The 27,820-nt window shown below is 57.6% G+C and overlaps 1 protein-coding gene across 1 annotated transcript; it reads left to right on the forward strand.

The window, feature by feature from the left end:
• Positions 1 to 23: 23 nt before the first annotated feature.
• MRPL28 (mitochondrial ribosomal protein L28) lies at positions 24 to 3,586 on the forward strand. The gene is made up of 5 exons (XM_050905921.1): positions 24 to 311; positions 550 to 702; positions 976 to 1,110; positions 1,784 to 1,870; positions 2,821 to 3,586. Exons 1-5 carry the CDS (start codon positions 24 to 26, stop codon positions 2,896 to 2,898), a joined length of 741 nt encoding a protein of 246 aa, XP_050761878.1. The 3' UTR covers positions 2,899 to 3,586.
• The last annotated feature ends 24,234 nt before the right edge of the window (positions 3,587 to 27,820 follow it).

The following is a 27,820-nucleotide window of genomic DNA, read 5'->3' on the forward strand; positions in this document are numbered from 1 at the left end:
CGGCGGCGGCGGGCGGGCGGGCGATGCCGCTGCACCGGTACGCGCCGCGGCTCTGGCCCGCCCTGCGGCTGCGGGAAGGCATCTGTGCGCGGCTGCCGGAGCACTACCTGGCGGCGCTGCGGGACGAGACGCCGCCCACGCCCGTGCACTGGCGGCCGCTGGGCGTGCGCTACCGGCGGAACCCGCGCACCGGGGAGCGGGAGCGCGTGCAGGACGTGCCGGTGCCGGTGTACCTGCCGCCCGCTGCCCACGAGGGGCTCTGGGGCGGCGAGGGCTGGATCCGCGGCTTCCGATATGCGCGCAACGATAAGGTGAGCGCTCCGGCCTTTCCTTACCCCAGGCCGGTGTTACCGGGCCGGCGGTGCCTTGCGGGGGAGCCCCGGGCGACCAGGGCCTGCTGGCAGCGGCCTCCACCTTCCCGCTGCCGCACGGGGCCGCGTCTTAGGCGGCCCGCCCGGCCACTGGTGCAGCCTCAGCCCGTTTGGGCGGGCAGCAGCATCCCCCGGGGAGGGCAGCGTCCCCAGGCCCTGACCGGCGGTCTCTGCCCAGCTCTCCACCAGGCTGCCCAAGACGTGGAAGCCGCAGCTCTTCGACCGGCAGTTCTACAGCGAGATCCTCGACGCCACGCTGACCATCACCGTCACCATGCGGACGCTGGACCTCATCGACGAGGCCTACGGCTTTGACTTCTACATCCTCAAGGTAAGGCCCTGCGCCCGGCATGTATTAGTCCAGGTCTAAAGCTTCCAGCCTTTCGTACCCCCTTCATTGGAGCCCTTGGTATTAAAGATTGGAACTGTGATCAAATTAGCTCCAGAACAAGTCCAAGGGATCTTTCCCCTTTCATGATGTGGGTCCTGAGAGCCTCTACAGTGTGCGGATAAACTGCCAGCGTTGTCTACGTGGTGATAGACTCGCGTGTTCTCTAGCAGCTGGTCTCTTGGTGCAATTTAACATCAGACTTTATTTCTCCAGACTCCAAAAGCTGATATGTGCTCGAAGCTCGGGATGGATTTGAAGCGAACGATGCTGCTGCGACTTGCACGGCGGGATCCTAAACTGCATCCCGATGATCCAGCCAGAAGAGAGGCGATCTATAATAAGTACCAGGTGGGTGCCTGACCCGCAGTTCCTGCCCCGGTGTCTGCAGTGATGTTTGCTGCTTGTCCAGACTGATAATGCCCTAATCACCCCGTCACAGCGCAAAGCAGTGTTAATGCTCCTGCGTTTAGGGTTAAGGGTATGGGCAGAGAAGATCTAAACATTGTTTGTCAGGTTTTTCTTGTGTCTTTGTGGGCTGCTGATTTCCATACTGATCGTTTAGGAAGACCAAAGCCTATATTTTTGCTGTGATCGAGGTCAGTGAGGGTCTGCAGTAAGCACTGGTAGGAGCTAGCACTGTCGACAGCAGTGAGAATTTATACTGATGCTGCAGCGAGGAGCCCAGACTGCCTGCGTGCAGTTTAGTTTTGTGGAGCTGGTGATGGTTGCCAGCACCGAAACACCACCAGCATCCACGGTCTGTGGAGTTGTGCTGAGAAACAGCCCCAGAGCCACACAAAGGAGAGGCACAGCAGCGGACACGACTGATCAGGACCCTCGCTAAGGGAAAAGGAGAGAAGAGAAGTGGACTTTGGTTGCCAGAAATGAGGGAACAGTGTTTTAAGATTTGTCTGTAGTAACGTTCCTACTGGATCACATGTTTGTGTGAGTTGGGCATAGGGAGGATTTGCATCTTAGTCACCTGGAAAGACCGTACCACCTGCGCCTTCTTTTATCACAGGAATTTGTGATCCCAGAAGAGGAAGCCGAATGGGTTGGCTTGAGTTTAGAAGAAGCAATAGAAAAACAGAGGCTCCTAGAAAAAAAGGTGAGTTCCTGAGGCAGTGCTTAGCACCAGGGTGTCTTAGCTGCATTAGGCTGCACATCCAGCTGATCTGAACAGCCTGAGCGCTCCTGAGCGACGGAAGCGGTGCTCCGAAACTCCTGAGCAGCTGCGTGAACCTGGTTAAATCGGGGTGCCCAAAACCTGGGGCTGGGTTAAAGTACATCACAAAGCAGATCCCCCGATCAGGGGAGAGATATTTAGGGGGATGGCTCGTAACTCATGCCCTGTTGCATGAACATCTTTGCCTTTGGTTGCCATCTGCCATGCTTCTTGTGCTTTGGGACACATGGATACAAGCTCAGGGCCCACTCAGTTTGTGACCCTCTGTCGCTGCACTGCGCTTGTTAGAAGCAATACGCAGAGGAGGGTGTGCCAGAGAGCTGCTGGGGCAAAAGGGCTTCCTGGGGCGGTGGGGGGTCTCTTGGTGACGTTTCCCCCAGACCTGTTGGCTCCTGTTGTGACTGCAGCAGGAGCGGAAAGGTCAGGAGCACTGACTGCATGAGGTGGTGCTGGGCCTTGAAACCTGTGGGGCTCCAGCTTCTTCGCGGGGTACGTTCACCCAACGTGCTTCAGTACAGCTCTGACTGAGGGCAACGTGAGGAGGGAGGGAAGCGTTTTTGGAAGGAAAGGGATCCCTGGGAGCTACTGATGATTCTCATCTGCAGGCAGAACTGGGAAGGCTGATGAATGTCCCACGCAGGTGCCTGTCACCTTCGAGGCAAGGTTACAGAGCTGAGCAGCAGCTGTGTCTGGAGGAGTAGCATAGCAGGTTGCCTTGTTCAGCCACTGAAAAAAAACCCGGTCGCATTTTCCTCTAGTTTTAGCTGTTAGCGGCCTGCAGCACTGGCTCCCTGGGCTCTCCATTAGACTGTACCCCTTGCTGCTGCTCAGGTTCACTCCTTTTAAGTGGTTTATCCTCTGCTTTGTTTCAGGACCCTGTCCCACTCTTTAAGGTGTATGCTGAAGAGCTCGTCAACCAACTGAAAGAACAGGCACTGCAGAAGCAGTAGAAGGAAAGAAACCTTTGGAGCAGAACCCCGGCTGCAGATCAAACTATGGGGTTCAGTGAGTCTTCTGTCTGAACCACACTTGCGTGTAAGGGGCCACGTGAAGAGCGTGCCCAGGAGCACGTTGCAGCTACTGAAGTCTAACGACAGCCTAAATTGAGTGAGGAACCGTTCCTGTGGGCTGAGGAAAGGATTTCTGTCCTGTGGCCTCTGAAAGTGTTCTTGTAAGACTGACTTAATGTGGTGGTTCTGCCTGTACAAGTAGTTGGCTGCTGTTGAGAGCTCGATCACGATATAAAATGAAATATGCGTTTTGGGAATATCAGTAAACTTTTCTCTGATACTCATCGCTCATTAGTGTATTATAGCAGGGACTGCGAGAGGCAGTGTTGGTGTAACTTAGATCAATCCCCGGCCTTCTGCAGCAGAGATGATTGTGCCCCAAAAGGGTGACCCCAAACCCCCCGCCTCAAGTGGTGCCTGCCAGCAGGTGGGGCTGAGCGCCCCGGCCGCAGTCGCTGGCCGTACAGCTCACTCTAATCCCTGGGGTTCCAGCGCTGTTTCTGTTTGAAGTTGGTGACTTTTAAAATCTTCTGTTTTCTAAAAATGTAGCTGAAGTGGGTGTTCAAGCCTTTGCTCCTGTCTGGCAACAAGAGACTGGAAAGCACGTGCCATAATTACATGCTAGTGAACAGCACTGTGTATCACTGGTGTCGTCTGTAAGCTTCGTGGTCCTGCAGTGGGTTTCTGGCTGGAGAAAAAACAGCCTCTCCTCCCTTTCCCTTCAGCTCTAAGGTGAGGGACAAGCGCAGAGCTTGCGGGATGGACCTCGTGTGAGCCATATCTCTGGATTGTCGCTTGCCCCCAGAACAGACTTTGCCTTAACCACGTCTTGGGATGAGACATGCTTCCCCCTCTCTAGCACATAAGGGCAAGCGTACTGTCTCGGTTTCTGAGCCACAGGACCCATGATGAGAGAGAAACAGGGCTAGTAGAGCAGCGTGTGACTGGTCCCCTCTGCACTGGAATGGAGTAGAACCACAGGGGAGCGGAAATTCCCAGTGCCTTAACGTCTGCCTTAAAGATTTGGGGGAGAGGTGCTGCGGAGGCAGTCGCTGGGTAGGCACAGAGCCTCTGTTAGGCGGCTGGGGATGAGGGAGGTGGCTGAGGTGAATGCGATCTAAATGGCGGCGTTTCATGAAGACCGGACTTCTGTGCTGCTTTTTGGGCCAGGGACTGGGTTGGAGCCCTCGCAAGGGGTATTTGAGCCCCCAGGTGCATGTGGCACAGCTGTGCAGCCCCTGACTGGTAGGGCTGGTTGGGCAGGGGCTGCCAGACTGGGGCTGTGCTGTCCCTGCACGGGCGCAGGAGGCTCAGCGCTGCAGGGGACAGGTTGGGTGGCAAAAGCGGGGGAGTTTCCAGCCTGCCTGTATGTCTCAGCTCCGGCAAGTCCAGGTTCTCAAGAGCAAACTGGCACAGAAGGTCACATTTGCCTAATTATGGATTTTGTAGCTAGGCCAACACAATGACATTTGCTTATCTTCTCCCTCTTCTGCAACTGAGCTGAGTGGGAAGCTGCTGCCCAGCTCCTCGGGGACCCTGACACTCTGCCCTCGTTAGAGATAATTAGCTGTGACAAGCTCCTTGTTTGACAGCTCTGCTCATCATTAGGGCTAGCACAGCTCATGCATTTTAATGCAGCTCTGAGCAAAGCTCCAGACTGTGGCTCTGTCCCGGCCCCCCCGCCCCGTAGCTTTACTGGAACGTGCCGGTGCAGGTCTGGCCTCTCGGGCCCGGTGCAGCTACGGCAGAGTGTGGCTGGCGCCTGCCCGGATCCTGCTCTCAGCCCTGGGGGGGGTCCCCGAGTGCCTCACAGCTCCTCAGCGGTGAGGGGGCTGTTTGGGATGGCTGGGTGGACAATTATCAGCTGCTTCTCTGTACTGGGGGCTAGCAGGTTTTAGTTATGTAAAATTATCTTCGAGTTGTGTGGTGCGGATCTCTCGGGGAGAGCTTTGGCTGTACGTCCTCCCCAGCTGCGCTGCCGGTATTGCTTGTCCTTGAAGTTGACTCGGTTCTTCAGTGCTGCTCATTGTGCGTGCCTGGGCTGCAGGATCTGCTGCCTTGGGAAGGTTTGTTGGGTGACGAGGGGTAGCGGGAGCTTTCACCCAGACCTGGGGGAGAGCTCCTGTCCCGCTGGGGCGGAGGGTGCTAATGGGGGCACTGCGAGAGTGCAAGAGGAGCTGCAGGAGCTTCTCCGTGGGGAAGCTGTAGGGAATGTGGTTAATCCTGACTTCTGAGTTGGAGCCCTCCGTTCTCTCATCCCACCTTTGCTAAGAAACCTTCCCCTTGCTCCTTTCCCCACACGTATGTTGGATGTGGCCGGGAGCTCCCCCCCAAGGACGTACTCTCATGGAGATACTCTTGCTGACTTGAGGAAAACTGGAAACTCTGCTGGCGGACCAGGGGTGCTGCAGCGTCAGAGAAAGCAAAGTTGCAAGCATGCAGGTCTGGCTTGCCCTTCTGCTAGGCAGAGTAGCAAATGTCTCGAGGTGGGGAGGGAGCCCCTGTGCAGCATTTGGGGTAGTTTGGGCTATAACACCCCCAGCCAGGTTACCTTGAGGAGGTGGAGGAAAAGCTCAGGGCCCGGTGTTCGACCTGTCCTGGTTTTACGCCTGTTCATTTGCAGCTCTGACTACAGACAGAAAGCTTGATTCTGCTTGTACAGTGGTGGTGGTGGTGGTTTTTACCTGTCTAGGTCGGCTCAGTTTGGCAGATAGCGGGTTCCTTTGCTGCCCTAGCAAGGGGAATCGGAGGAGCTGGTAGTTTGCCATGACAACGTGTTCCCAGGAAGCCACAGGTGCCACAAACCCATGGGTGCAAATTGGGTGCTGTCAGCTTGAGGCTGCAAATCCACCCCGGGACAGGGGAAGGGCCTGGCGCCGAGCACAGCTCGGACCCGAGCACCGCCACGGCTTCAGCAAAGGTCACCAGCCTCCCGCTTCTGGCCCGAGGCCAGGCGCCGTGCATGTCTAATGCCAACCACCATGAGGATCCTGAGCACCGCTGCAGCGTGCACGGCAAATACCAACACACAGGCTGGGAGCAGAGACCCAGCAGCTTGCAAGGACGTGACAGCCACCGACAAACTGCCCGAGAGCCCTGCCCAGGGTCACCTCGAATTTGGCAGCTTAAGATAAGGCTGGGGTAGCAGTGGAGACTGCTCAGAAGGAAGAACAGTGAAAAATGGTCTCGACAAGACAGTAATGAAAGGAAAAATCCCAAGGCAAACTGGCAGGCCAAGGTTTGTGCTGATCTGTTGATGCACTTCCTGGGCAAGACGGCTGCTGGCTGGCATCTTGACCGCGGAATCACTTGGTTGTTTTATTTTCCTGCGCAGGGACTGCAGCCAGTGCTGGGAGGACTTCTGACGGGGCAGGAAAACGGAGCTAGTCATCCAAACCCAACCGTGGCACTCTGCCTGAGGCTTTCATTCAAGCCTCAGGTTTCCTTGGCGTCGCAGGTAAGCACCGCTCAGCAGCACGTCTGTAAGCACAAACAAGGGAAGGGCTTGGAGCACGCCGTGCGTTGTGCCAGGGCTCCCCACGGACTGCGAAGCCGTGAGCTCCCGAGAGCCGCCCTGCGGAGTCACAGCCGGGGAGGCCACCTCGAAGGCCGCCTGCCGCAAGCATGTCTGGTGGTGAGAGCCCTTCCCAGCGTCCGCGGGGCCAGGCCGTCCAAGGAGAGGCACGAAGTGGTCCATCACCCACCCGAAGCAAGGCGGCTTGGCGAGGGGTGACCCCCGTGCCCGGGCATTTTTGTCTGTTTGTGGTTCAAGTGGAGGAGGCGGGGGGGGGATGGCTGTGGCAGATGAAACAAGGAGCGGACATGGCCACAAACTGGCAGGTTCAGGTCAGAGATGAGGAAAACCTTCCCCCAGAGGGTGCTGCCGCCCAGGACCGGTCAGTGGAGAGGGGGATCTCCAGCCTCGGCAGTTTTCCAGGTGTTGGTGGACAAAGCAATGGCGGGCTGGGAGATGCATGCGTGCAGGTATCAACTACCAGCGCTGGGAAGTTAGAAGGTCAATGCAGGACTGAGAGATTCCCATTTAATTAATTCCTCAGGTAACAAAAATATGCCGTTCTCTTTAATAGTCCCAGCAAGCCTGCCACAAATATGGAAGTGCCCCATGAAACAGGAAATTTGGGCCCATGTGCTGGTTGTGGAGGGGGCTTGGTATTCAATCATCCCCAAACCCAACACTGCAAAATAATAAAGCAGAGAAAAAGGTTAATTGGGGAAAGCACCCAAACTGGAAAAGCCTCGGTTGGGATGGCTGGACTAATTCTGCTGCTTAGCAGGAGCAGGACGCGTATACTGACTTCGCGGTTCTGAATTCCGAAGTCAGTGTTAGCTGGTATCTTGAAGCAACATTTGAATTTTGTCTGTCTCGCTCGTGATTCCCATCAAGTCGCAGTCACTGATCCAAACACCAGCTTGAGGTTAAGGCCGTGTCTCTCAACAAACTTATTTTCTTACTCATTTACATTCATGAATTAAACAGCATTTTACTTGTAAATTCCCAGCAAACCCCTCTGTACTCAAATAGTAAGTAATATTTTGGGAGCGTTAGCAAAAGCAGTGTGTCCCTGCCTTTCACGCTGGTCTCAAAGGCAAGCCTGCGTTTTCCCTCGTGGCTTTGAGGCTCGCAGTTTGGAGTAGCCATTGCAAAGGGACGTGATTTTTAGGAGCGCTGTGAATCATCACGAACCCGCTGTCAGCACAGGTCAAAACTTAGCCTGAAAGTCATCCCCCATCCTATGGCATTTATCGAGAAGAGATGAGATTTAGAAACTCACTTGGGCAATTCCAGCAAATACCTTTCAAATATCGCTGCTATGTTTGCTTTCAAATCAACAGGACTCAATTTCTACCAAAAAGCTGGACTCGAACACTGAGGGCTGTTGCGGCTGGGAGGTACGTGCTGTGCTCACCTCCACAGCTTTGCTCGCTGCTTGGGTGTTCAGAGGCGATGGGGAAACAGCAGCAAATGTCCTCGTGGCTCTGCTGGTGAGTAACATTTGTGACAAGTCATTCTGGATTTTGGGGATGAAGATGGAGCCAGGCTCATCTCAGAGGGACACAGGGAAGGGCAGGAGGCCATGGGTAGGGACACGGGAAACGCTGGTTGGGTGTAAGGAAAAACTTCTTCCCCAGGAGGGAGGTGCAGCCCTGGGACAGGGTCTGCAGGGGTGGTGGCACCTCCATCCGTGGAGATTTTCAAAAGAACAGGGCGAGGTCCTGAGTGACCTGCTCTAGCTTTGCAGCCAGCCCTGCTCGGAGCAGGAGGCTGGACTGGAGGCCTCCAGAGCTCCTCCCAACCTTGCTTCTCCTGTGATGCAATTTCTAGTCGCTTCACCTTGTGAAGCTCCCTGCAAAACAGCCATCAGCTTGAGGAGGGGGGGTGAGTAATGAACTGAAGAAGACCAGCTACCAAGTGCTGGCTGGAACGGAAGGGCCCTGTCTGGGCAGGAGGAGAGGGAGTCTAATAGCTCTGCTCCCTCCCTCCTCTGGGGTATGAACGGTCACCATCCTGCCCGAAGCTCCTTCTGCAGCCATGTGCTGTGCTCTCTCTTCTCCTATCCACCCAAGGAAGTATCTCATGCGCCAAGCCATGAAGAAGTGGCCGCGGGCAGGGATGGCAGGATGGAGCCGTTGGCCGCACGCTGGATCACCAGGAGCCCAGCGAAGTGGAGCAGCAGACAACAACCTGGCTCTGCGTGAGCATCCCTGGGGATGCCCTGGGGCTGCTGGCCTTCGGCGCTGGTCGGCCGTGCCCAGCAGAAGGCCCTGGCAGCTCTCCGTGAGCGACTGCTGGGTTTTCCCGGTCCTGCTGGTTCCTGACGCGCTGCTCGTCCTGGCCAGCTGCCGCAGCCCTGGAGGGGATGAGGTGGGAGATGGCACGGCCAGCCGTGTCACAGCAAAGCCGGTGGCCTGACGGTGCCCTGCCCCACAGCACTGGGGCCCTGCTGCGGGCAGGACACGCGGCTCAGAGGGCGGCCAGGTGAGACCAGCCTGCGGCCAGACGCAGGTCCTGGCTGGAGCCTGGGTGGAGAGGGACACGGGTAGATCTGTGGGGGAGCTTAACTTTTATGGTAAGCAGACATAAGAAAAAAAAAAAAACAACCCTTATAAAATCTACATATGAAATGCATTAATTGCCAAAAGCATCTACTCCTGTCATGTTCCTGCCGCAATCTCTCTTACAGCCATGGGCTGAGCTGGACCAGGGATGCTGGACCAGGGGTGCTGGGCACACAGAGCACGGGCGGGTACGTGGAGCTACCTCCATCCACAGCTCCTGCTGCACGTCATGGGCTCGGATTGGGCTCCTTGGCTGCAGGAGGAAGGGCTGGGGGGGTGCGAGGGGCAGCCGTGCCAGCTGGGGACTGGGCACAGGCACCTCTGCCTGGCTGGACTCTGCTGTCCATCCATGTGCGCCTCCACTGCACGCATTTACCAGGCAGCCATCGCCATGGTAACGCTGAAAATGGTGCTATTTCAGGCCGGTTAGAGCACTCTGACAAACGCAGAAAATGGCATTTCTGAGATGGGAGCAGGGCTTTGCTCACAGGGCCTCCAGGAACCCGGGGATGTGGCTGCTCGGAGAAGGTCCTCACAGGATCCGGTGCCCCCAGGGATGTGTGTCCCAAGCTGGGGTGAAAGGTGGTGGAAGGAGTGTGCGGGATGGGTGATGCTAAGGAAAAGGGAGCAGCCGCAAAGTGGGCTTCGCCAGCAGCGCTCCTGGCATGGACGGGGCTGGGACCAGCAGAGCTCATCCCTGGGACGACCTCAGGGTCCGAAGCAGCCTGGGGCCGGTACGAGGGATGGGGCAGGCATTTCATGGAGCTGCATCCTCACCCCACGTGTCAGAGCCGTCCAGCGCCGTGCTGGTGTTTCTTAGCTATTGCTGGATTATTCATCCCTGTAAGAAGCAGTCTGTTCCTTTTTGTGAGGACAGCTCGCTGTTGTACAGTCAGGCTGGATTTTTCCCTGTGTGCCTTTATAAAGGCTGAACTCTGTCTGCTGTTTAATCCTCCAGGCAGTCCTGTAAGATGCTTTTGCAGCTCCTCCTAGCCAGCCCTCATTTTCTCGCCCTGATCAACCAGGTATCGTCAGCAAACCCGATCACCTCCCTTTTCCCAGGAGCTGGAGGAGTGCCAGGCTGTGCAGAGAGCCCTCGGGGCCTGTCCTGCCCTTCGCACCGCTGCAGAATGACCACTTTGTGCTTTAACCAGGTATTTATTCACATGGGGACTTGCCCACTCATTCCAAGGCATCTTAATTTCCTTGAGAGCCCTTGATACGGACCCCTCCTGAACGTGTTGTGAGACCCAGGTGGACCTTCTCAGCTGAATCTCAGCTGCCCAGCAGGATGTGGGGTGACTCTGCCCCGGTAGCCCATCGCTATCTGTGTGTCCGCTCGTTTTATTCCTTAGGGTGTTGTCCATCGACTTCTGAGGCTGGTCGAGGACCTGAGTTTGGTTAAATCCTTCCTCCTGAAAGCCACGCATGGATTTGGGAGGTTTCAAGTGGTGGAAAGTCTTTTACTCCTAACTTTAAGCTGCCTTGCTCCAACTCTGGGAATTGAACCTTGTCACGCTCTGGCTCCCAATGCAAGGCTTTGCTGTACCTGGTATTTTCTCCTCTTTCTCACATTGTAACCTCTCGGTCTATTTGACATCAAGCTTCAAGTCTTGCTGCAAGGCTTTTTCTCTAGAAATCATTAGCTGTGGCCTTTTCTTTTTGCAACAGTTCTCTACCACTGGTTTTAAAGCGTGGAACCGGAGCTGGGCGCTGGCACCAGAAACTGGGGGAAATTGCCTTGGATGCAGGCGCTGGGCTAGCAGGCTTCTGCCCAGCCACGTGGTCCTGGGATGGGTAAGAGCTGGGACCTACCGAAGTGCAGAGGTGGGAAATCACCTGTATACAGACCTGCTTGTCCTGCTCAGCTCCCCTCTCCTCCACGAATGCTGTGCTCCTCTCTCCTGTTATCAATTTTTCCTTGTTTTCCGCATGATATGCTGCAGAAAAAGGAGAATTAAGGCCTTTGCCGGGCTCTGGGGAAGGTAGTTTTGTTGGGAGGGCTTGTGGAGCAGCTCTCTGCAGTGGGGTGCAAGACGGTGGGTCCCTTGCAGAGGGGCCAGGAGGGGATGGCAGCAGTGGGAGGAGAGGGCAGAGGGTGACAAGACCCTGGCATGGGAGCTGGGGCGGTGGGCACAGAGCGGGGCCGGTGGGCGCGTGTGGCTAAAGCCGTGATGGCGTGCGGCTAAAACCGTGCCGGCTCGGGAGCCTGTGAGCCGGGCAGTTACCATAGGAACCGCCGGAGGATGCTCGGGAGGGCAGCGCAGCTCTGCCGGCATGGCTCCGTGGCCTTGGCGCCTATGCCTGGGTCCCCAGCCACAAGCGCAGGTGGAAGGCTCTCGTTTCTGGGAGCGGGGCCGGGTGGGCCCCCGACCCGCAGGTACCTGGAGAGGTACCAGCTTGTCTTCAGCAGAAAGGGAGCAATTCTCTTTCAGCCAAGCCCCAAAGCACTTCACAGAGAAGCTGCCTTTAAAATAGAGAAAGCACAACTGGGAGAGCAACCCCAGGCAGGACCAGAGCGCGGTGGGACCCACAGCTGGACAGCAGCACTCACGCTGTGCCAAGGCTCCCGGCCTTGGGGTCCCAAACCGCCCCCCGTGCCTTGCAGGGCTCCCGAACCCACCTCGTGCCTTGCAGAGCCCAGAGCAGGCCAGCTCCTGGCCCCAAAGCGCAGCCGGCCACTGTGCAGCAAGTGGCTTTAAAGCCAGGGCTGTAATGCTGTCCCTGGGGTGGCTGTGTGGTGCGGACCCGCTCGCTGCTTCACTGCCCTGCAGTTAGCTGGGTGCTGAAGTGCTCGGCTGAATCGGGGCCGGCCGTGTCCTGCGTGCAGCTGGCCGGCGTGTTTGTTTAAGCCGAGCCTTCCCGGCCCCCCCGAGCCGGCTGTTGACCCGAGGGCGGGTGGCGAGAGCCCAGCCCTCAGTGCCTCCCTTTGCTCGCCCCCGGCCCCCAGGCAGGTTGTTTGCCCAGCTGGCCCGGCACCGGGATCAGCTGTGTCGGCAGTGGCTGCTCCGGGCACCAGCCAGCCCCTTTCCCCAGGCTGCTCCGCTTCCCTGGAAGCCTTTGGTGACAACACTGTCACCAGCCCTTTGCACACCCAAGAGGGCTGTATTGCGTGCGTCACCCCCATACGTTGCTGCTGACACCTTCCAAGGTGGCTGCTCTTAGGAGACAGGCCTTCCCTTTACAAGTCATCTTGGTTTCCCAGGTAGGGTGTATTTACTCAGGTGCCCACAAAGTCTGTTTTCAGGAGCATCTCTGCTGACTCGCTGGTACAGCTGTCAGAGTGAGTGGCCTGCACTTTCCTGGCTCTCCCTGTAATATGTGAAAAGGAAAATTGTTACCGCATCTGCCAGGCTCCAAACTGCCCTTTCTGGGAGCGGGTAGGTAGGGCTGTTTGAGGATCAGCTCGTTCATCCCCCAGTTCCTTCAGCAGCCCAGGAGATGCCTCCTAGCCCTGTGGCTCCTTGCTGCTTCCTTCTCAGCTGGTTTCACATTGTCATCTGTGGTCACCTCTGTCTCCTCTGTGATCCTCAGCGAGCAGGGTGGGAATCCCCCAGTTCTCCCACCGAAGCAAGGAGCTTGGGCAGCATCTCCCAGTGCTCCTCCTGCAGCCGCCCTGATAGACTCCTCCCTCTGGATGGCTGTGAGGAGGGAATGGGAAGATGACCTTGGCTTTCTTTCCCTTTCCCTCAAGCCCACCCTGCTGCTCTCTCACCCTCCTGCCCGTGAGCTCTCTTGTTTTCCCAGGATCTTGCCAGCCCTTAGATTCTCCCTGAGACCCTTTTTTTTCCCCACATTTTTCTGGAATTGCTGTTTGGTGCCAGCGATGACCAGTGGGGACAGAAGAGCGCTGCGGGTCCCGTGCGGGTGTTCCAGCCAGCGAGGCTGGGCTGGGCGCCCGGTTGCTGTTCTCTGGCTGCAGCATCCGTCCCTGGACCGTGAGGACGGGGCCGGGACCACGCTCCCACCTGCCTCTCACCTGTGGGACCCACCCGGCCATGAGCACGAATCCTGGTCCACGCTCACGGGTCTGGCAACAAGACCTGTGCGTATCACTCTGTCCATCATCGTTAAACACTCTCCAGGAGTAACAAGAGGCTCCACGCCTTGCAGACCCGGCAAGGAGCGGCTCGGCACGAAGGCAGCAAGGCAGAGCGGACGCCTCAGCATCCCGGCCTCCATGGATGAGCATGGCCAGGGCCAGAGGTAGGAGCTGCCCCATGCTGGCCAGCACCGCCGGCAGGTCCCACGGAGCCGGGGAAAGGGCCGGCTGAGCCGGGCAGTGCCGGTGCCCGGGCAGAAATGCCACGTGCTGTGAACAAGAATCACTAATGGCAGCAGTGGGGAAGGAGGGCAGAGGCGATGGAGGACTGTTGGGCCCCATCCTGGCTCTCCAGAGGAACCGATGTGAAATCCCCATGAAAGGCAGAAGCAGTGGCTGGCAGCCTGGCAGCAAGAGCCCGCCGTGGCCAGACCCTTGCACCCATGAGGCATCATGCATCCCCACCCAGCGCCGTTCCTTGGAGGAGGAGGATGGTGAGGGCTGCACAACGGTGTGGGAAAGCCCTGGCATCGAGGCATTGTGCGGCAGGAGTGATGGGGAAAGGCTTGCTGGAGGGGAGGCATCGCTTTCTGCAACAGCCTTCAAAGAGTTTTCCTTAAGTGTTGTTGCTCTTTAGGGCTTCCTCTTCCAAAAAAAAAAAAAAAAAAAGGAAGGGGAAAAAAAGGCAATGAGGAAGAGCAATCTCTCGGTGTGGGATGAAAGCGGCCTGTCTTGACTATTTACCCAGCAATTATAAGTAAATCGGTGGTGCCTAACGGGGCCGGTTGCCATAGTGACGATGGGATGGAAGGACCAGCATTTGGTCCTGGCCGCAGCCAATCAGGCTGGGAAGCCCAAGCTGCAATATAAAGTAAAGATTCCCATCTTCCAGCCACGCACTTGCCAAGAAAGGGAAATAGGTTCAAGAGTCTGGGGAAAAAAAGTGCTCCGGACGGCGGCAAGCAGGGCGGCTGCTCCCGTCATGGCGGACTGCGAACGCCCGGGCAGGTGAGAAATCCCAACTCTCCCCATCTCCCCGCTTATTGTTCTCCTGCGCCGCGGTCCCCTCCGCCGCCCCACCCCACCCACGCCGCCGCCCCGACCCCCTCGCCCCGGCACCCACAATGAAACCCCCCTTCGGGCGAGAGACAAAGAGAGGCGGGTGGAGAAAGGCTCCACCATTCTCCCCAAATTGCCATCGTAGGCCTTTCAAATCAAATTTCGCAAAGCAGCTTCATCAAAGGCCCCCGGCTGAGAGGCACGAGCCCCATATTCCTGCCCCCCCCCCCCGGCAGGTCTGGGGTGGTGCGGTGATCCCACACAAAGTCGGCGCCGCTCCAGAAGTGTCTTTGCACAAAAAAAAAAAAAAAAAAGAGGGGGGGAAAAAAAAGGCGGGGGGGGAGATGGAGATAAAAAAAACGCAAGCGAGAAAGAGCGGCGCCTAAATTGCTCGTCGTCTTCCCCATCTCATTACTCGCGACTTCTGAGGACGGGTATTTCCAAAGGCTGCTATGAAAGACTTGTGAATGGAGCCCCCCCGAATGAGATCAAAGCCCGAGGGCCAGGACGCCGGGGTGTGCCGGAGGAGGGGGCGAGTGGCGGCGGCGCCGCAGGATGGTGGGGGGAGCCTTCCTCCCCTGCTGCCGCTGCCCTCCATGTTTCCCGGTGTCGCTGCTGCTGCTGCCTGACCCATCTTGCAATGGAGACCAGGGACAGCGGCCGGATCCCAACGGCTGAAACCGAGATGAGCAAACTCCGTTGGCTCACCGTTCGGCAACTCTCCCAAAATTTGTGATTAATAAAGAAGCTTATTCCAGCCGAGACCTCTCCGGACACCTCGAATTGCAGATGAGCGAGTGGCTTCCCCACCTCTTGAGCCCACTCCTTGGGTCTCTTCCCTCCCCACGCTGCGGCATCGTGAGCCTGGTGAGCCACCAGCAGAAGGGCCGAGGACAAAGGCAGGAGGACAGAAGTTGTGCCACTTTCCCTTCCCGCTGCCTCCCTTCAAATATGGGCTGCTTTCTTCTGCTCAGCGACAAATTCGGCTCCGGGCAGCGTTCCCACCACCAGCACCACCGGCAGACGGGCACTCCATCAGCGGCACGGAAAGCAAACTCACAGATGGTAAAATAAGAGAGTCGTGTAGGGTTCAAAGAGACCTTCTATGTCAATTGTTATATTATTAGGTAAACTCCAAGAAGAAAATCTTTTAATCCACTGTGGCTAATCCAGTCCACTTTTGTTGGCCAGGACATATTCAGCATCAACAAAAGGCTCTGGCCGACGGACACCGGCATACATAATGTATTTATAACTGCAGGAGCCGGCTCAGCGGCAGAAAGAGCCACTGCTTGGGCCAGCAGCGGGGGCCGGGGCAGAGGATTTGCCCGACTTTTATCAGTTTTATTTTCATTTCAAAGAACCCGGCTGATATTTGCACTGCGCTGCTTTACCAGGGGGAGCACAAAGAGGGCAGGGATGTTCCCAGCTCTGGCCAGCCCCGAAACCCCACTGGGACCCCGCTGGGACCTTCGCTCCTTGCCTCCCCCCGGGGCTGGAGCAGCGCTGGGGCAGTGGAGGCAGAGAGGGCTGCAAGGGCAGGCTTGTCCTGTGCCTGCTTTTGGGGTGATGGTTCCCATGGGGAGTTGGCAGCTGGGGTGACTCCCCCCAAAACGGCCGTCCTGGGCTGGCAGGGTCCCCTGGGATTTACCCTGGAAAGGTGCCGTTGCCCTGGAATGGGGGGGAGTCACCTTCCCGCAAGGACATGGGATACAACTGATGGGAACAGAGCTGCCGGCACCACTCGGGAGGCGAGGTGGAGAGCAGTGCGTGGGTAGACCTTGTCCTCCAAACCCGGAGAAGCAGAGATCGGAGCCGAGGAACCTGAAAGCAAATACAAACGAACAGCGGCAAGTGAGACGTGAGTGGGGACCACGTGGCCACAGCCCGGCCGAGGTGGGGTGTTCAGGCAGGAGGAGGTGGGAGCTGGTGGGACCGAGCTGAGATGGGTCGAGGTGGCAGCCGTGAGCTGCCAGCTGCGGATGCTGGAGGTGAGTGGGGGCCACCGGCCACCCAGCTCCTTCAGGCATCGGGTACGGCCCGTCTGGAGCAATGGGCTCCCCCGGGGCAGGGCTGGGTGGGGGCCCAGGCCTGGCCCACAGCGGTGCAGTAGGGGACAGACGGCCAGGCTGGGTCCACGGGCTGAGGCGGTGATTGAAAAGGGCTGTGAAACGCCTGGCTGGATGGGTGCTGGTGGCCTTGGGATGAGGATGGGACTGAGCCAGCAGAGACCTCTGCAGAGCCGGGGTCTCTGGTGGGGGTGAGCTCACGCAGGAGCTTGTGGGCCTCCCAGGATGCCATTGAGTCAAAAATGTCCTTATTCCCACCGTGGGTAGCTCAGTGCAGTCCAAGGCCAGTGGCTCAGATGTGGCTATGAGGATCTCCAGTAAGACCATGGAAGGGAGACACCGCAATGGAGGGACCAAAAGGACTTGTTTCAAAGAGCCCAGAGGGCTTGACCGCGGTTTGGTCCTCATGACAAGAGACAGCAGAGTAGAGGAGCCCTCTCCTGAGGGGGGGGGGGGGTCACTGCACCCCCAGATGCTCCCCGACATGGGCACAGGGCATTCAGCCATTGGAGCAGTGCTAACAGGGCACTGACAGGAGTTAAGTGACCCAGGGAGGAAATGGCCTCCGAGGGATTTGGTTGTTAATGCAAGCCCCGGGTCAAGCTTTTCCGTTTTCGCTGCAGTCACAGGTACTTGGAGTCCTCCAGAACTACAGTCTTCCTCGAGTGTAGTTAACTTGGCCAATGCTCAGAAGTTTCTACAGGGAACGGATGCACATACAGAGCGATTAAGCACAAAGCTGTGAGTCACCAGCCCTGGATGGTCCATCCTGAGACCCACCAAGGGAGCCAAGGGACCGAGGTCAGGGATGTGGATGCCACCCGTGAAAGCAGCCGCTCTTCCAAAGGCTGAAGCATAATGGGGGCTCGCTGAGCCTCATTGCCCAACCCAGCCCATTGCTCTGATCATCGCCAAGGCATCCCCAAAACTCCTGGCTGCTCTGCATGCTCTATCCGGAGGTCTACCCAGCACATGAGCTGCTAGGCCAGACTGATACATAAGGAGCACAAACCATCTGGGAGACAGAGGATGAGAATTCAGGCTAAATCATCCATTTTCATCAGGCAGAAGTTTAATGGCAGGGGCTGCAGAGGTGCCAGGCTCTGGGCAGCTGTTGAATGTGAGACTGAGCTAAATAGGCTGAGTTAAAGATGTTCAGCGTTGGAGATCTGAAAAGACCTCTCCAGTGGGAAAAGGGAGCCATGGACCTCCTGGGCAGGCACCTCTGCTCCATGTCCCACTGCAGGAGAAGTGGGCTGGGATGGTTTGCGGCATGGGCTGGGGTGTTGTGGGGTGGCTGCCCACAGGATGGTCATTTCCAGACCATGGGCACTCACCCCACCTCATGGCCCTGGGAGGGTCAGAGAAGTGTGGGAAGACCAATCAAAGTCCATGTCAACCTCCTCCGTGAGACACGTTCTCCACGACATGTCCTTGGCACACTGGGGAAGCTGCTGCCACACGAAAATACTGAGTCCAAGGTCTGGCAAGATTTGGTGTTGTACATCCACGGTACATCCACCTGATTTCTCGTGCTTTAGCCAGTTGTAACTATAAAGGATTAGGACGAAACACAGTATGAGGCCAGATTTGCTCGTGTTTGCCAGCCGTGGGTTCTCCTGAGGCTGGTCACCATGCCAGCCAACATTTGTCCGTTGAAGGACTTCTGACAGAGGAGATGCATTAATAAGAGAAGGCCCAGCAGGACAGTCAAAGCGGGCAACGTATCCTCTGGGAGAAGACCAGGAGAGCCCAGCGGCGTGAGGTCAGAAAGGCTGAGGCTGCAGGGATCGGGCTGCTGTCTGCTCCTGCCACGGGGGAGAATTGCTGCATAGGCTGAAGGACACGGCTGGCACGAGCATGAGTGGTGTGAAATGGCTGCAGATGGGCAGGCTGGACACAAGAAGATGGCTCCAGCCCTGCAGAGCAGGCAGGGTGGCAGCGACCTCCACGTCCTGATGGGGACAGATGGGGACAGCCAAAGGGCTGGGAAGCAGCACCGCTTTATGGAAGACAGCCTAAGGCTTGGTGTCTGGAGGAGATGGGACAAAGCAAAGCTTGAGACACCTGCCCGGCCTGATGCTTACGTCTCCGATGAGTGGTTCTTGCTGCCTCCTCTCCAGGGAAGGAGAGGACCGTGGGATGCTTATGATCACTAGCCCACGTCTCCCCCTGCTCCCAGCCATCCTGTCCCAGAGAGGACTTGGCTCTGCTGTGGTTCACCTGCCCACCCTGGCGCAGGAAGGGGACGGGATTTTAAGAGAGAGGCGGCCTGGGGTTTCACACCCAGGGAAGAGAGCTACCAAGTGGTGAGCACAAGCAGAAAGCGGCTGCTGACAGTCCCAGAAGTGCCAGCAGAAGGGGACGGGGAATCTGATGGCCAACATCCAGCACCAGGGCAGGTTTGCCTTGGCTGTGGAGCAAGTCTTGGACCCCTCCAAAGACAGAGATCCCCCACTTCTCTGAGTTTCCTCCCACAGTGAATGATTTTGCGAGCAATTTCTCCAGTTCTATGTCAGGATGAGACCAATACTCTCCACATCTGTTTGCTTGATGGTGGAAAGCCTTGCGATGAGTCAATGCCAAGATGATCTCCTGGGATGGGCTTGTGCTGGGGCAGCTAAAGCAGCAGAAGAGTTTGAAGACTCTTCCATAAGCGCATGAATAAATGGCACTCACTGAGCACCCCCAGCTCGTCAGCCATGGCTCAGCGCAGCATGGGTTCGCTAACAAGGAGCAGCAGAGCCTGCACTAGCCTGCCCACCCATGCAGCCTCCTCCCACCGCCACAGCCCCACCAACCCCGGCACACTTGGTTGTCCCCAGCCGATCTGCAGATCTCCAGCCACGGCAGAGATGGTGCAGCAGGAGGGCCTCCTCTTCATCACTTCTCTGCGCGTTTTTGCTCTTCTCTGCAGAAGGAAGCAGGTAAACCCCAGGGTCACTGCTGGGCTGGGTCCAGCATCTTGGCTCAGCTGGTCAGGACCTCAGCTGGTGTCCATCAGTGCAGAGCCTTTCCTGGTGCTGTTCCTAGGACCTCACTCCCACCATAGAAGAGGAACCCTGCCTAGAAACCTCCTTTCCCAGAGGTGGTGCAGCCCTCAGGCAGGTCACCAGGGGTGGAGGGGCTCCAGGACTTGCCTGTGCTGAGCCCCGTCTGCCCTGGTTGGGTGCTGGTGACACAGCAGCGCGTGGGTCCTGTCCACCAGCTTGGCCGGGAGGGTTGGCCATCGCTGGGGAGACGGGTGCAGGATGGATGCTCTGAAGAAGGGCCACCTCACAGAGGAGATGACAAAGGAGGGCAACCCCTACCTGGGGCTGGAGGTTTTGGAGGTGCTGCTGGGAAGCGAGAGGTTGGGAAAGGGGTGGTGGAGGCTGGAGTCCCAGTAGGGGTAGGGAGGGATCCCAGAGGGTCTGTGGCTGTGTCACCAGAGAGCTGAAAGAGCAGGGGCCTCCCAGAAGTGCCCTGCCAGGACTAGGGGTCCCCCAGCCGGGGCTGGCTTGTCCCCCTGGCCCGGAGCAGACCTGGTCCCTCGGTGCAGCATGTCGTGCCGCAGAAGAGCCCAGCGAGGGCTCTGGCTGGCAGGCTGTGACTTCCCGTGAGCGCGGCCGTCCTGCCTGCCGGTGGGCAGCCACCGGGAGCCTGTTATCGGCAATTAGCTGCAAACAGCTTCCCAGCCTGGCCGCTGGCCTGCCTGAGCACTCAGAGACAACGCTTCTCCGGGGCACGGCATCTCTCAGAGGAGCATCTGGGACATCTAATGCCCTGTCTGAGAAGCATGAGGCAGGGAGGAAAACCATTCTGCAGGAGAAATAAGGGGTGAGAATGCCATGGGACTTCCCTCAGCAGCTCCGCACGTGATCACAAGGACCCTGTGCCCCAGCCCAGGGCTGGCTGGGTTTTGGACCTGAGCAAACTAGCCACAACCTCAGCTGCCGTTGTCACTTTGTGGGCTGGGAGCTCTCCTGGAAAAGGACAACGGTGAGTTGAGACCTGAACTGTACCTGTCAGGTATGTGCGCAGGTAAAATGATTTCCAGAGCTTGTTCTGGGTGCACAAGTGTTTCTGAGATGTCCTCACAAGCCTCACTGTACCCAGCAAAGCTGACCACAAACCCATGTGCCACTAGGTGGACTCGCAATAAACCAAAATTGCATGATAGAGAGCTCGTTGACCATCTTCCACATCTCTGGGAAGAACCTTGTCAAAGCAGACGCACCGTCAGCAAGCCTTGTCCCAGGCGAGAACTGAAAAACCAGCAGCATGCATCCAACTGGCCACTGCCTGGTCACTAGATGTTGGCCAAAACATGGTCAACAGACCTTACTTATCACAAAACTTTTTGCCAGCTCCCTGGGAGAGCTGACCTTCCAGGATGGGTGAGCCAGGAGTGTGGGGACAAGCGCTTGCTCTCCAAGCTGGACTGCTGATAGGGATCATATCAAAACAGTCAGGCTGGAAGTCTGCAAGGCTGTACGACAGACATCAAGGCATCGCTGAGCACTGAGCTTGCTTTCGCCAGCCAGGCTAGTCACCACATCTAAGCCAGAAGATCTTGCCCAGTGTTGCAAAACAGATCTGCGGGAGCAGAGCGACCAATATTTCCAGCAGTGCTCTTGACATCAGCCTTCCCTTACCTCCCAGTAGCCCAGCTGGTCGGGATCACTGATGGCTGGATAAAGGAGATCTGCCTCTCCCGCCAGGATCAAATGGGTTGAATTAGCACAGGCTGCTCTGGGACAACCCTGCCGGCAGGGACCAGCTGTCTCAACGCAGCTGTCGACGATGTGAACCACTAGCCGGACCCCACGTTCCTCCCCGGGGACGATGCCCACCGTGCACCCACCTCGTCCTGTCCTGCCGCAGGGACGCCGGAGCAGCAGGCGCAGAGGGCGAGCGAGCCATGCCCTGAGGCAGGTGGGTGAGCTCTGGGTCTGCAGTGGGGCTTGGGGACCAGGGACAGGGATGTCCCCCCGACACCGCTGCTCCCTCCTGGCCTGGCTCTGTAAGGTGGGACCATTTCTGTAGCGATAACTGCTCCGGACCCTCCGTGCTCAGGGATGGGAGAGTCCCAGCATGGCTCGGGGCAGAGCAGAGCCCGCTCCAGACATCTCCATCTCATGGAGGGTCAAGATATGAAGTGTGTCCTTCAGGACCATGAGAGCAGGACCCCCTCCTGTGAGCGGGGACTGGAGGGTGTCCCTGCCTGGCCCGGCTCCCCTGGAAGCATCTCCTGGGCAGGGTGGTCCCAGCAGGGACGAGCTGACATCTCTTCTCTCTGCAGAGCGGCGCTGCTGGGACACGTGTGGACGGCGTCCCACCCCTGGCCCCCCAAGAGGAGCAGCGAGCCTGGTGGTCTGGAGCATGGAGAGGCAGACGTGCGGGGCGCAGGCCTGGGGCGGACCCCAAAGGTGGGTGCAGGAAGGTGGGGGGGGTGGGACATCGCCTGGGGGTGCCCGCCTTCACTGGCTGGTGATGAAGAGCATCGGGCATTGGCGATGCTGGCCGAGCGCGTGTGTGATGGCTTTAGGCAGAGAGGGTTGGTCAAAACCGGGGGAGTCGCGAGGTCTCGGATGCGGCAGGGATCTGGCAGGCTCTCTTTGCTCTGCCAGACATGGGCAACCTTTCCCCAAAAGCAGGACGGGGGCCAGGTGGGGAGGGCCGGGGGGACACGGAGGTCCTGGCACCCATGTCGGTTCATGCGCTCCTCTCCTGTGCCGCGGCCCAGAGCGGCAGCACCGACTCCTTGCCCGGGCAGGGCTGGAGCGCGTGCTGCATCCTCGGCACTCAGCAGGGATGGGCTCAGCAGCCGCCCACCGCCCTCTCCCACCCTGCCCAGGTGATTTCAAGGTTTAAGGACTTGAATTTCAACCTTAAATCTCGCTTGTAGCCTCAGCCCCATAGCTTTTGCCACAGGTTTTATGCAACCCTAGAGCATCATTGGACAGTTATCAATTACAGATGATTTTCTAGAAGGAGATTGTACCTGCCCCAAGGTACCATCACTGTGCAAGAGAAATAGCTGACCGGTTATCGATGGCAGCCATCATCCTGTTGTCAGTGGATAGGAACGACAGGTAACCCATACCATGTGCTGCTGACTGGGTTTCCAGACCTGAGCAAAAACTGAGAGAGGGAAATTTCTAGGCAGAAAGCTGGGACGGGAGCCCAGGGGTTATCTGGGGCAGCTGGTACAGAAGGGGTAAGAAGAGAAGCCCACGCGAACAGACTGGGCTCTGATGCAGCTGGGGGCAGAGGAACATTAGCCGTTACTGTTATGAGCTATTACTCGTGTTATGGAAGGTGCAAGGCAAGCAGAGGAGAGCGGCTGCAAGCTGCTGTGGCTCTCCCTGGCCGGTCAGATGGGAGGAGAAGGAGGATGGGGAAAGCTTTGACCAAAACTCCAATCCTGAGCCCAAAACGTGTCTTGGCATTGCTAGAGGTGGCTGATAGGGAGGAGAGGAGCTGGGGATGGACTTGAGGGCTGGTGGCAGGAGAGCCACGGGGTGTTGGGTGATCAGCTCATCCAGAGCAGCCTCCCAAGGCATGGCATGAGCTCATCTGTAATCTTTTTTTGGGGGAAACGCTAGGTTTGGGGGCTCTGTAATGCGGCAGGGGAAGGCGAAGCAGAGCTGGGGGAAGGAGGCTGATGCCAGGGCAGGCACAAGGGGAAACACCAGGCGGGGATGCTCCTGGAGCTGAAAGCAGAACGAGACCCTGGGGAGAACAGGCCAGGGTGCCGGGATGCTGCAGGGGCTCAGGGTAACATGCAGGGGCTTCCCTCTGCCGTACAGGCACCTGCACCACCATGGGCAAATGCTGGCTGCTGCAAAAACCCTTTCAGACTGCTGCCTGAGCTGGTCCAGGCCCTCCTGCCCTTACATTCCTGGAAGGAGGCCACTCCGGCTGGAGGGCTGGAGTTTTTCTTACTTTTGATGTGAGCAGTAAAACTTTTGCCTCATCCACCCGCTCCAGCCCTGTACCTGGGAGGCGGGGAGACCTGGGGACCCCTGGTGTACCCTGGGGATTTGCAAGCAAGCACCCCTGTGGGAACAGGAGTGAACTGGGAAACTGGGATGATGTTGCTGGAGGGGAAGGACCCGAGCACCCAGAGCAGCCAAGCCCCACAGCCTTCCCACCTGCCTGGAACAGCAGGCTCAGGCACGGGCTTTATAAAAGAGCAGCATCTGAGCAAAAAGGCATAAGCTTGGTGTCCAAACGGTGCTTCATCCTTTTTGCCCAGCACGGGAAGCAAATCCAAGGCAAGCTGACAAATTTGGGTGCTTTTGCCTCTTTTGAGGTGGGGAATCCAAAGAAGGACGTACGCTCAGGCTGCCCGCAGGACCTGCATCACAGGGACTCGGAAAGCTGCTCCCACTGCTCCACAGATGCTTTGGCAGGGCTGACATCGCCAGGGTGGGGAGGTATCTTTAGACCAGTGCCTCCTGCAAGAAGGGATGCTGTGAGGGTTGCAACCAGCATCATCTGCTTCAGCTCTCGCCCCCAGCCCCTGGCACGGCTGTCGGTGGGCATCCTCGCTGCCCGTGCAGGGAGGTGCTCCGTCCTGCTCGGGACTGCCTTCCAGCTCCCAGTCCAGCCATATCCGTGGCCACTTCTCTGCTTTGTTCTCCTGCCAGCCATGTCCTGTGGCTCTGCTTGCTCGTCACCTCTGCAGCAGTGCCGCTGGGCTGCGGGTGCCTTGTCCCAGCTGGGCTCTTCAGGGTGCCCTCAGTTCCTGGTACCACAATGCCGATACTTTTATCTTGACTGCTAATACATTTTCTTCCTCCTGCTCTGCAAGCGCCATCTTGCCAGCGGTCCAAGAGAGAACTATCAGTCTCCTCTTCCACCCCGGGACATTTTTTTCTTGGCAGCCCCTTCTGCCATCGCTACTCACATAGCCAAACCCCGACTCCTGCCTCAGAAATGGGGGTGCTCCAAGCACGAGGGGGGAGGCGGAACACATCCCTCTAAGGGCGAGCTGCCCTTTGCCTCTGCCAGTGATCGGTGTAGGACCTCATACTTGAGGGTATTTCTCTTTGTCCTCCAGTTTCAAAAAGGTTTTTTAATAAAACCGAAATTCGGCACCACTTATGACCTTGCAGGGTCCTTTTAAATCGCAGCCAAAGGTTGAACAGCACCATCTAGCGCGCTTCATCCCGAAACTGCCCGTGCAGGAGGGATGCCGGCTCTCACCCACGCACATCTCTGCCATTAGAAGGGTATGCTGGATGCTAGCAGCCCACCAGCCATCAAACATCAGCACCAGGGCTGGCCTGCCCTGCTTTGGGGAAGCTGGTGAGTCACTACAAAGAGGAGAATTAATTTGAGATGAATATTGTCAGTGCTGAAGCTGAACCGAGCACTCTCAGCCTCTGCAGAAGTGATGCTGGAAAGCTTGTGGTTCCCAAGCCAACCTGACAGGGAACTAATGGTGCTACCAGAAAATGTCCCTTTGCAGCTCTGAGAGATGGGAGTGCAGGGCTTGCAGGGAGGCTCTGCGAATTGCAGGGCGCAAGCGTTGCGTGCACAGCGTGGGGCTGCTTGGACATAGTCCCAGACCCTTTAGACCAAAGGCTGAGAGCAGTTCCTATATCACCAGCATTTGCCGGCTCTTCCATGCAGAAATGAATGTGTGCACAGGGAGCCGGGAAGCGTACAGCATCCCAGGCTTACACAGGGACTGGCCTCGGCTGCAGGCTGACACCAGGCGTGCCCCAAAACACCGCTGGCTTCTCGCTGTGGCAGTTTTGGGGAGGTATAAGGCAGGGCCACACTATCGACCGCTGAAGAAGGGAGAAATGACCCGGTTTGGTTCATTGGCCTCTACTCTTTGTTGAAAGACCTTGCAGGCTGATTCCTCCCCCGTGTAGCCAGGGACGCTCGGTTTGCTTTTTCACCTGTTTGATGTCCCCAGGTAAATCTGGAAGTAGCTGATGTTGGCCCCTTGCAAAGTGCAGGGAGAGGGCTCCTTGGCGTGGACCAATCGAGGTGTAAAAGGCAGGGAGAGGGCTCCAGAGGGAGCTCATGGCTCTCCCAGCCCCGCTCAGCCCTGCTAGAGGACCAGAAAATGGCGAGGCACCGGGATGGCTTGGCATCAGCCTGCAGGGAATTCGCCTCTTCCAGCCTACAAAGGGGCAGCTGCCTGGCTGCCTTTGCTGGAGCAGGGCAGCGCTGGCTCCACTTTCTCAGGGCATGAGGACGGAGCGTGCACACAGCGATCCTGCGCTGCTGGAAGGGACCTGCCAGAGCCCTCCGTGCCCCCCCGGCATGGCAGGAGCCATAGGTGGCATGGGTGCTGGCTCCTCACCCCAGGCTGTGCCCCTGAGCCGGGGGGATGTGGCCGGGAGCTGGTAGATGCAAGAGAAGCCCCCGGCACTTCTCTCACTGCCCCAGGTCCAGCCCGGCCCCGAGGAGCAGTAAGCAGCCCTGGGGCACGCCAAGCCCCCGCACTTCAGCCACCTGCATCCTGGTGCACCCAAACTTGTCACCCCCACCCCCTCGGTCCCCCCCTTGCCACAGAGAAATCTGGCTCCGGTTTCTCATGCGAACTCAGTTCGGGCCATGAAATCCTGCTGGGCCTTTCTCTGGGAGATGAAAAGCTCTCTAATACCTGATCGTCTCTCACCGATGAAGTTGCTTAAGCGCTATAATCGAGGCATCTCCGGGGCTCCTTTGAACTAGCTAAGGAGGCTGCGGTTCTCGGGCATCCCCCTGCAAAGCAGGGGTCAGTTTTAACTCTTCTCCACCTTCTCTCTAATTTCTCAGCATCCTTTCTGAAACACGGATGCTGGAACCCCTTCTGCTGTAGCACCCAGCCCTGTCCCAGCCAGGACACCCCCGTGGGGAGCCTGCTGCTCCCACCCTGTCCCTCCTGCCTCCTAAACTCCCCCCCCGAGTCCATCCTTGCCAGAGCGCGGGTTTCCAGCAGAAGAGCCCTGTGCTCAGTGGAGGGATCCTTTCGCAGCTGCTCACATTCAACCACGTTTTATTTGCCCAGGACTCAGCTTATGAAGTTTTCTACAGCTGTCTTGACCTCGTCCGTGTCTCCTGCCCCTCTCATTTCCCTGGCCCCGGCGTTTTGCTCAGCAGGGCTTTTTAATCTATTTCTAGACCATTGATGGAAATGCTGAATAGCATTGGGCTTCCCATCCAACCCCCGGACACCCACTGAGAGCGCTCCCATTCTGCAGGGATTCCCCATTGATGGCTGTCGGTTTGCCAGCTCCCAGTCCCTTTAAGGTGTCTCTCTTGATGTTGTATTGTGCTCATTTTTAATCAGAATACTATATGGATTAAGTCACATGCCTGAACAGAGTCCAGGTCTATTATTTCTATGCCATAACCTTTATCAGCCAAACTTGTAATCTCTTCAAAGGATGACATCAGAGTTTGACAAGAGCTATTTTCCAGAAACTAGGCTGATTGCATTAATTATATTCCCATCCTTTAATTCTCTACCAGCTGAATCCCACATCAGCTTTTCTATTATTATGCCCGAGATCAGTATTGCACTGCTCCATGTAAATCAGCTCCGAGCATCGTTCACGTGAAAGAGCGCAAGGAGCCGCACCGTCCTGCCGGGCTCTGCGCCGGGGTGGGAAGGGGAGCGCCGCTGCCCGGGTGGACTTTGTGCATTTCAGAAAGCTGGACAAAAAAGTTGTACGTTTCCAAAAGTGTTCCCTAAATGCATGGAAACAGGCACATGCAGTAGAATAATTGCATCAAAACCCAGAAACCATCCCTATCAGAAATCTTTTCTGTTTTGATTTTTAGAGGACTGTCTTGTGGCATGTTTGCATGTTCAGCTTTTGGGATGGTACCTAGGGGTCTGCCTGGCTCAGTCCCAGGCTCTGAGTATATCCTCGCTTCCAGGAAAGAAGCAGGCGTTGCATTTCCCCGTCACGCTACTCTTGTTCGACCTCTGCATCTGGTAATCCCCTTCTTCTTCCCGCAGTGTCCCCCGTCGCTCTGGGACCGCACTGCAGTCTCAGTGCCGGGGTACCCTGCCTGGCCAGAAGCTCCCCATAACCAGCCTTCTCGGGGTAAGACACGCTCCCCACCGCCTTTCTCGGGAGTCTCCATGTTGTTTGACCCATTTCAGTCCATACAGTGCCACCTCTTGGCGAGTCCCCTTATTTCTCCCCGCCGCAGAATTGCCGTGCTCAGAGAAGCAGGGCACACGCTGCGGTTTCTAAAGCAGCTCTAGCTGGTGGTGGAGGCAAGAGCCGCTGGTGGAGCAGCCACTGCGCGCCTCCATCCCCAGGCCCGCTGGTGCGCGGTCCCTCCTGGGCAGAGCTTGGCTGAAGACGTTGCCGTTCGATCCCGGACGGAGCAGCAGAGGCCCACGGCGGCTTTGAGGGTGGCTGCCTTTTCCCTCCCGGGCCGAGCCGGCTCCTCCGCCAGGCCTTGGAGGTCTCCAAAGCGTGACCCTCTCCCGAGCCGTCCCCTGCCCTGGGCGCTCGGAGGAGCTCTGCGGGCTCCTCTTGGCCAGAGGGAGACGGAGCCCTGGAGCCGCTCAGCCCGTGAGTGAGGCGCTAGCCCAGCTGGGGCCCCCAGCGCCGTGCCCGGACCCTCGGCCATGTGCCTGGGGCTCCCCGGGGCTCGAGGCCTC

The sequence above is a fragment of the Gymnogyps californianus genome, chromosome 15 (assembly GCF_018139145.2).
Source record: "Gymnogyps californianus isolate 813 chromosome 15, ASM1813914v2, whole genome shotgun sequence".
NCBI lineage: Eukaryota > Metazoa > Chordata > Aves > Accipitriformes > Cathartidae > Gymnogyps > Gymnogyps californianus.

What these genes read in the sequence shown, in the direction of transcription:
- MRPL28 (XM_050905921.1), top strand. Translation starts at nt 24, where the DNA reads ATGCCGCTGCACCGGTACGCGCCGCGGCTCTGGCCCGCCCTGCGGCTG. An exon ending in GATATGCGCGCAACGATAAG is followed by an intron (nt 312 to 549) that starts GTGAGCGCTCCG and finishes GTCTCTGCCCAG; the next exon opens with CTCTCCACCAGGCTGCCCAA. An exon ending in CGATCTATAATAAGTACCAG is followed by an intron (nt 1,111 to 1,783) that starts GTGGGTGCCTGA and finishes CTTTTATCACAG; the next exon opens with GAATTTGTGATCCCAGAAGA.